The 9,206-nt window shown below is 32.3% G+C and overlaps 1 protein-coding gene across 5 annotated transcripts; it reads left to right on the top strand.

The window, feature by feature from the left end:
- Positions 1 to 213: 213 nt before the first annotated feature.
- On the top strand, positions 214 to 8,871 carry LOC123011202 (galectin-4-like). Of its 5 annotated transcripts, none has more exons than XM_044408546.1 (8): positions 233 to 727; positions 787 to 875; positions 927 to 1,134; positions 1,193 to 1,555; positions 4,765 to 4,908; positions 4,964 to 5,131; positions 5,182 to 5,235; positions 8,323 to 8,453. In XM_044408546.1, the coding sequence occupies exons 1-7, from the start codon at positions 704 to 706 to the stop codon at positions 5,218 to 5,220; spliced, it is 1,035 nt and encodes a 344-aa protein (XP_044264481.1). In that variant the 5' UTR covers positions 233 to 703; the 3' UTR covers positions 5,221 to 5,235; positions 8,323 to 8,453. The 5 variants fall into 5 exon arrangements, 4 of the variants coding, with proteins under 4 accessions (XP_044264479.1, XP_044264481.1, XP_044264482.1 ...); XM_044408547.1 differs by having other exon boundaries at positions 234 to 727; positions 5,182 to 5,195; positions 8,323 to 8,433; XR_006413131.1 differs by having other exon boundaries at positions 240 to 727; positions 5,182 to 5,313; positions 8,323 to 8,461.
- Positions 8,872 to 9,206: the final 335 nt, after the last annotated feature.

Below are 9,206 nucleotides of genomic sequence, written 5' to 3'. Positions count from 1 at the left end.
TGAAGTAGACGCTTAGTAAACGGCGATTTTTTAATTTTAAGTTAATACAAGTAGGTACCCCTATTTTTGTAAAGCGGCATTTTTTATTTTACATGGAAAATTCATAGCTGGCTAGATGAAAATCATTTATAACCACTTTGTACATTGTTTTACACAGAAATCAAATGTTTATGACCTATTTTACCTCAAAAAAACACAGTTGTGAGTATTGTGACATTGCCAGTCACCCTATTATTCAAACTCGAGTCAAACTATTCAAAGTTTTGATGTTTGAGGTTATACCAAGAAACTTGTAAAACGTCATTAATTTATTGCTTGAGCCTGCTCAAACTGCAAATTTTTGTGATAACTCAAATATTTCACAAAATTAAAAATATAACATTGCTGTCTTCGTTTCCTTAAAAGGATAAAAAACATTTGATGTCACTTATCTCAAAAATCGCAAATTAATCAATCATGAATAATAAAGTATATTTAGGAGAATTTTCAGTTTTCAGCTGATTCCATCATTTTATTACCAAATAATTATGTTAAAAATAGATTTTACCTCATCAGTTCTGTAACCCCGCCCCTGAGTAAGTTGAAAACTCACATTATAACGCATGACCTCGCTTATAAAATATGTGTAAATGTGCTTATTTCGAAGTATCTCCTCATTAAAAGAAAAATAAAACGTTGCTTTTCTGTCAAAGAGTCGTAAAAGATGGATAAACCTATTGTCAATCCGGTAAGTAATGAATTAAGCTGGAAATTTTTAACACGAACATGAATTTAACCTAATTTCAGCAATTGCCTTTCTCGGGTGTCATACCTGGGGGGCTACAACAAGGCAAAATGGTTCGAATCCAAGGGGCTGTGCCCCAACATGGCGACAGGTTCTGCATTTACAAATTTACAAAAATGAAACTTTATTTAAAAAATTTCAGATTCAATATTAATTTCCAAACCGGCCCTAACAGCAAGCCTAGAGACGACACCGGTCTCCACATCTCTGTCCGTCTTAAACAGGGGTACATCGCCCGAAACTCCTACATTGGGGGCGCTTGGGGCGATGAAGACGGCAAAGGGCGCCTCCCCATAGGCCCCGGCCAACAATTCGAAATTCTCATCTTACCCGACGTTCACGATTACAAAGTGAGCCCCCATGTGACCTCGCTATGACGTCAACCCAATTAATAACCAATTGTTCCAGGTTGCCGTCAATGGGCAACACTTTTGCGAATTTCCCTATCGCATTCCCCGAGATCAAATTTCTCATTTGTTGATCGATGGGGATGTTGTCATTACGCTGATTTCGTGGGAGAGTACCACTGCGTCAGCCCCTCCACCTGAAGGGGGTGATGTTGCAAAACAAGTTTCGGGGGTTCAGAATCAGGGTAGTCCTCAGGGGCCTCCGGGAGGTGGGTATGGGCCTCCGCCGCAAGGCTTTGGCGGACCTCAGGGGTATGGACCTCCACCAGGCGGATATGGACCACCCTCTCAGGGGTATGGGCCACCGCCGCAAGGGTTTGGACCGCAGGGCCCTCAGGGGTTCGGACCCCCGCCACCGCCAGGGGTAAGTGTGGGAAATAGACATTATTCTCTTATTGTTAACATTTTTAAAGCAATCTTACTGGTGTTATTATTATAGCTAGTCGGAATGAAAGACCAATTTCAGATTTTTGCGTTCTCTGCGGAATGATCCGAAGTTTGAATTGGTACGAAATTTAAAATTATTGTTGCAAAATTATTGTTATTAAAGCCACTTTGATGAATTATACTGGGTATTTTACATAATTTTACGAGGCCTGCGCCTGTATGATGCAACCAATAATACACATTCCGAACGAACTTGATTACACATTTTGAAAAATTGGATAATCTTCTCTAGTTTGTTCACCCTTTCAAAAATTACAACATTTTTAGTTAATTAGTGATTAAGATAGATAAACTAGAATCATATTCATGTCGTCTTTTGACAGAACAAGTGATAATTGTTTCTGAAAAACTGCAGTTTATGACTAATAATGAAATAGTGATTAGTTTGACAACTACTGTCATGGGTTTCCAAAAATGAAATAATTAAATGTGTATTTTTTGTATCTAGTGTTTTGTGAATTTTGTATATTTGGGTGCGTACATTAGGCGCAAGCCTCGTAAAGTTGTGTGAAACACCCTGTATTGTTTACTATTTGTATTTTTAAGACATTTGATAACAATAAACCATTTAATACAAGATTGAATTTAATGTCACAATTAAAATTTTCACGAATTCGTACTTGGACTTTTCAAAATCGAGCGCAAAAGTCTTACCTTGAATTGCGATTTCGTAATCGTATTTTTCTTATTTTTAAAAAGTTATTTAGAAACTGTTTATGAAATATGTTAAAACTCTTTTCATTGATGTTATAATATTCTAATTACAAAAAAATATAATAAAACAATAAAAAAATAGTTTGAAGAAAAAAGAAATGGCGCAGTTAGTAGGACCTTATAATAGTTATAGTTAATAAAGAAAATAAAGTTAAAAGTCGTTTCTTCATCTTTTTTTTTTGTAATTATATAAATGACTTTTTAATTATAGGTACAGGAATAATTGTTTGAATTTGCTACAGAATTTAAAACACTTTTTAATCCGATAGTTTACATCTCTACAACCGAAATTTTGAAAGTTAACAAATGTTGCTTTCAATGTCAAGCTGTTAAAATTTGGAAATTGCTCCAGCAAACACAAACGGTATGCCAGAACATACAAAATACAGGGCGTCCCAGCGAATTGAAAAAGTCCATTACCTTTAAATGGTAAAAAAATTAAAAAAAAATGTATAGGACATTGATAGATACTAATCTAGTGCATCACCTAAAATTATTTTCAACCATACAGCATGTCCCAAAAATAAGTTACGATACAAACTTGTGTTTTTTTAAATAAAACAACGTATGTTTTTTGGATGTAGCTTTTTAAAACAATGTTTTTACGCTAAACTTTTATTTGTCGATTTCGCTTAGTTTTAGAAAGAAGATGTTTTTTTTTTGACGAAAACATGCACTTTTTAAAAATTTATTACACAAAAATTAAGACAGCTAGAACAATTTTTTTCTTACTTCTGCAAAGAAGAAACTACAGAATTTAGCTGTAGCAATTTTTTAGTGTTTTACACTTGTAAARATTAATAAATTAAGAAGTTTGTTAAAGTTAAATAACTTGAAAAATTTAAATGGAACACTCTATTTTTTATTTTTGCATCTAAATATAATAATTTTTTGGCTACTGAAACAATAGTAATTATTTTTTTATGTTTAACGTTAAACGATAAAAGTAAATAATTTTAGAACGACAATTTAATAATCTTTTAAATGCGAAAACAATAAATAGGATGTACCATTTAATTTTTTTAAGTTATTGAACTTTTAACACACGCCTTCATTTTTTTATCTTTGCAAACGCAACACACTAAAAAATGTTACAACCTTATTATATAGCTTGTACATTTTTTTTGCGGTAGTAAAAAAATATTTCTAGATGTCTTAGTTTTTGTGTAATAAAATTTTAAAAAGTGCATATTTGCGTCAAAAAAACCGTTTTATTTTTAAAACTAAGCAAAATCGACCAATCAAAGTTTAGCTTAAAAACACTGTCATAAAAATCTACTTTCAAAAACGCTAAGAAATATATGGTGTTTCATTTAAAAAAACACAAGTTAATTATTACAATACAGTAACTTACTTTTGAGACACGCTGTATAGTTGAAAATAATTTTAGGCGAAGGACTAAATTAGTATCTGTCAATGTCCTATATGCCAGAACTCGCGCCCCAGGGAAAATTTTCTAGTAAGGTAAGATACCAAAAAATGTTTAAAAAATTCTATCTGTCAAATATTTTTTACAATTTAGGATACAGCTTTCTTGTTTCCTCTTTTAATAGCCTATAGCAAAAAAACTTGGAAAATTATTTTTTCAACAGAAATAAATAGAGTCAAAGTGCAAACCTTAAAACCTCATAACTTCGAAATTTTTATAGATAACATTTTTTCCATGTTCCTGGTATCTTACCTTATATGGCATTTTTCTCTGGGGCGCGAGTTCTGGCGCACCCTGTATATATTTTTTTTAATTTTACTATTTAAAGGTCACAAATGGACTTTTTCATCTCGTTGGTACAGCCTGTATATTGATTTGACTATTTCCCTCACAAAGTGTAAGCCAATCAAATCTTTCAAATTTCTGAGAATCATCCAATCAGATTCAAGTTACCCGATAATTCAGGACGTGTGCAAATTATCGCGAAATTACCGCGAATCTGATTGGATGAATCTCAGAAATTTGAAAGATTTGGTTGATATATTTTTTTTTGTATATAAATCGTTTTTTTTTTTAAATTTCTTATAATAAAAATATTGTCTTTGTAAATTTTGTTTGGGAAATAGTCTTCAAAATACCCCTAATTATCAACAATTCGACGTGCACTTGGGGTATTGCTATTGATAATTAAAAAAAAAATATTTATATGTACATATTCAGTTGTAAAAAATTGTATGTACAGCTCGGGCGTAACGGAAAATATTAGTTTGTGGTCACAAATTTTTGTAAATACAGTTAATGTGTAATGTCAAAATCTTTGAAAGGAGTTTCAGCTTGTAATTGCATGCTTATTGCTACAAAAATGCATGGCTTGTGGGTTTTTCTTTGTTATTTTCGTGGGTTATTTGGTGTTTAGTGATTTACTCTTGGTGTTTGGGTAAAATTTCTCCGATTTTCATTTCAATTTTTCTGAAAAAATCTAGCAAGAGTCTCAATCCGGTTTCGACCACTTTATGCAATCAGCACAATCAGTTCTTGCTGAAGCAATAGCAAGCGGTGCTGCTGAAAAACTATTAAGTGGTATTTTGAGTCCGAATCAGAATCAAGGCTTCTCTCCCCAGAATGCAGTGAGTGTTTGACACTTTTATTTTGAAAACAGTTCAAATAATTGGCGAATTTTAGCAATACGGTCAGTATCCTCATGGTCCCCCTCCACAGCAAAGATCTCAGGATCAGCGCGGTTTTAACACGCCTCAGGTCGGGGGTGAAGGCTCGGTTGGGGGGTTTGGAAGTGTTGGTTCGTTTCTTAGTAATCTGGCAAGGGATGTGCTTCAGCCTCAGCAGCCCCAGGTCTGTGACTGGTGTATGGGAGGAGAGGAATTAATGGTTTTGTTTTTTAGGGTGGGCAAAACCAGTATGGACATCGTGGCCAGTTTTAAACAGTTTTAATTATTGTGGGTTGCTTTATATGGGTTGTGTCTTTAAATTTGTTTATGTTTGTCTAAAATTCTTGTGTGTGGTTTGTTTATTAAGTAAGTTACGTACAACTTATAGCATGACAATTTTTTAAATTAAGCATTGTTGGTTAAGTAGGTAGTTGTTTTTATATTCCCTTGTTTTTTAACATAAAAATATAGCGGTGAATTTTCTTTTTTTTTTGCACAGCTAATTATGTACATTTTTGTTAGAGATTTCTATAGGTATGTTGAAAATCATAGGATTGTTTTGTTGAATCAAGTGATTTTTTTAAGTTTACTTATCTACAATGTACGAATGTTTTTTTAAACCTACAACCGCTTGTTTGTAGTTGTAGTATTGTAGTTGTTGTAGATAGTAACATTAGTAGCAAGGTGCAACCATTATACTAATACTCTATAGTTAAGCTAATAGTGCCTTTTGATTAAATAATTAAAATACTTATGTATAAATTTTCAAAATAACAGTAGATGCAACTTTCTTCCATTTTGTAAATTATTTGCAAAGCATATCTCAGGGAAAAGTCTTGACAGTATGGTGCTTTATTAGTTTTTATTATTTTTTTATTTACAGGGTGATTCTTAAATAGAAATTAAATAAAACGACAAAATTTTATCCTTGGTAGTATGAGTACATGCTGGAAAAAATAGTAATAAATTCTTTGTTCAACTGTTTTCGAAATAAAGTTTCATTACAGTTATGTTCGAGGTAAAACGTACGCCACTGATGTGTAAATAGTACATAATAGTACATGATGTGATACATCATGTACTATTTCATATTTGTACAGGTAGTGGAAACATGGTAATAAATTTGATAAAAATGTATGTATAGTAAAATCGTTTTCATAAGACCTACTAAGAATTTTATTACTTTTGAGTTAAGTGGGGTATTGTTAAGAATAAACCAGAGGGTAAACAAATCATAAATTAGTGGAACCCACCCGGACCCTGAAACAGGTCAGTTTTTAACAGGGCCGGATTACTTACTTTCTTTTTGTCTAAAATACTTGAAATATTTTAATAGTTTTTGATGTAGTTGTTGTTAAAGTCAAGTATTTTAAGGAATTTAAAAAAGCCAGGTGGTAATTAACAAGCTATTATTAAATAAAGCTGATATTTTTTTAATAATAGCTTGATAAAACTCTACTACAACTTTAGTTTTAAATACGGCCCTGTTTTATTCTAGTGGGTGCAGCAAGACTTCAAAGGAACATGCCATTTATGAAGGGTTTCAAATTTAAGCCATTGTTTGGTTAATCCCTTATAATGTGTCATATAATTTTTAGTAGGTCTTATGAAAACGATTTTACTTTACTTGAGCATTGTAACAATTGACAACCGCCGTAAGTGGCAAGGGGGTTTTATCCCTAATAGTTATAAACACAAAAAAAGGTACAGATCGTTTCCATTTATCCTTGGGAAACTGTGTTAAAATTTTGTCGGTCTATTTGTTCAGTAACAATTATCAGATTAATTTCAACAGAAATGTTTAAAAAGAATGAATAATACATTTAAAAGGACATTAAATAGCAAAAAATACATGTTTGCCCAAATCTTCACTCAAAACACATTTCTTTTAAATCTGAAAAGATATTCGTTAATAAACATTTAATAAAGATTTTGAGGTTGAAGTTGAAATAGGTAATATTTTAAAAGCTTTTTAATAATTTGAGTTTTGATCTATCATAATCATAATAGTAACGGGTGTTTATTTAAATTTGGCGTCCTAGTTGGCGGTGATATGTGTTGTGAACGGACCACAAATTTTTAATACACCCGGCGAGGTGTCAAATGTCAGTTTAATAACTTTCAATACAGTTGGAGACAAAATACTTTGGTCGTCACTTTTTTGACATTTTCAAATTTCAAATTAATGTCATCTAAAAATAATTGACAGTAGCTAAAAATAAGGATAAAGCATGCTTTACAATTTAATGTCACTCAAGTGACAGTGACGACCAAAATATTTTGTCTCCAACTGTACGATGCTTCATTCACAATCTAACTTTTATGGATAACTTTGAGGCCAAATTAAAAAAAAAAGCCGTTATATTAAAACGAGCTACAGAAGGCATGTTTTGAAGCGAGAGTTTGAAATTTCGAAATGAGGCACTGTCACCAACATTAAAAACAAAAAATTACTAGGCTGTTAACGCACCCAAACGAGTTTGTTAATAACCTTGTTAAAGATGCAAAATACATAGAAAAGAATTTTTATGAAAACTAAATCTAATTATTGGTTGATCCATTTTTGTGAGAGATCGATATTTTAAATAAGGGGAAAAATGTTAGTAGGTAATTTTCTCTTAAACTGTTTATTTAAATTGCTACATATTGTCATATCAACAAGAAATTACTCCCTAGGATTTTGGGATATTCGTGAATAGGTTGTTGCCATAAATTTGGTTAGGTTGGTTTCTGGTGAAAAACAAAAGATTTTATTGTAACTAGTGTCAAAATTTAGGTTGTCACCTGTCAGCTTGTATGTAAAATTTTATTATTGATAGTTAACAGCAGGTTGATAGAAGAAAACGTCAACCGTCTACAACAAAGGCAAAGTTACTTCTGAAAATTCTAGTTACCAACAACATAAAAAACGTAATTTTCCTAAAAGTTTGAATCCTAGGTGGTAATTTCTTCTTGACAAATCTGTCTAAATTATTAAAATCATAAAATTATTGTCTGAAGATGGCCATTACAAAAATTGGCCAAAACATATGTAGCAATTTAAATAAACAATTTGAGAGAAAAGAACCAAATAACATTTTTCCCTTATCTACAAATAAATCTAATAAATACCATTTGGTGTAGCCCCTTTTCCCAGAGATTTAGTTTTAATTAATTAAGATTTTCTGTGTTATTGCTTTAATGCCGTCCAAAAATGAGATTATTTTTATAATTACAACAAATAGCATGTTATTTAATCGAATGTATTTATAATCATTGATTGTTGATGCTTATTCCAAGATAAAAAATATAAAAACACTCAAAAGCAGTTTGCGTTTCACTTTTTTATTCCATAAATTTTTTTACAAAATTGACATTCTTAAAAACTAATTTCAGGTAACTACTCCCACATCTATGCCAATGCCCCCTTTACCCAATTCGATGTCGCATGGCCCCCATATAGGGATGCCACAACCGCACCACCCATCAATGCCAATGCCAACACCGGGAGGTTTAGGTCACCATCACCACCACCACCATTCCCATAAATCGCCTTACCCAACCCAGCCAGGATACCCTTACCCAGGAGGCGCGGGATACCCTTCATATGCCCCAGCATACCCGTACGGGTATCCTCACAAAAAAATGAAAAAATCAAAAATGAATAAAGCGATGAAGTATGGATTGCCTATTGGTGGGGCTGCTTTGGGGACATACGCTCTAGCCTCAGCTTTGCATCATAGCTCAAGTAGCTCCTCATCATCGTCCTCAAGTAGCAGCAGCAGCGATTCTGACTGATTTATTTAATATTTAGAGGGTTAGATTTTGCTCAGAGAATTAAGGACTGCAGTTGTTGAAGTATTATCCAAAGTTAAAGACAAATTATTTATTAGTTTAGTACGTTGTTGTAGAAATTATTATCATTAAATTAGCTAAAAATCAAAAGTTGTGTTGTTTTTTCTGTACAGGGTGCTGCATTTTGGATATCCGAATTGGAAATCTCCGAAACTAAGAGGTTTAGCCAAAAACGAGTAATACATTCTGGGGCTCATTTTTTGAGAAAATAATATTGGTTAAAACCGCATCCCGTTATCGTCTTTTGTTTTCGACTTATAGACAAAAATTGACATTTTAGCGAAATCTAAAAAAAATCATATCTTTGTTATTATAGAAGATACGAATTTGAAATAAAGACATTATACAGGCACTTTTTTACGAGGAATTTAATAATGTAGTTAACAATTTTTTTAGTTGTTTGTTTAGCCGTAATAAAATAAACT

The sequence above is a fragment of the Tribolium madens genome, unplaced genomic scaffold (assembly GCF_015345945.1).
Source record: "Tribolium madens isolate multiple individuals breed KSU strain unplaced genomic scaffold, Tmad_KSU_1.1 Scaffold_91;HRSCAF=231;Tcas5.2_LG7, whole genome shotgun sequence".
Taxonomy (NCBI): Eukaryota; Metazoa; Arthropoda; class Insecta; order Coleoptera; family Tenebrionidae; genus Tribolium; species Tribolium madens.
This window is presented reverse-complemented; position numbering and strand designations above follow the sequence as displayed.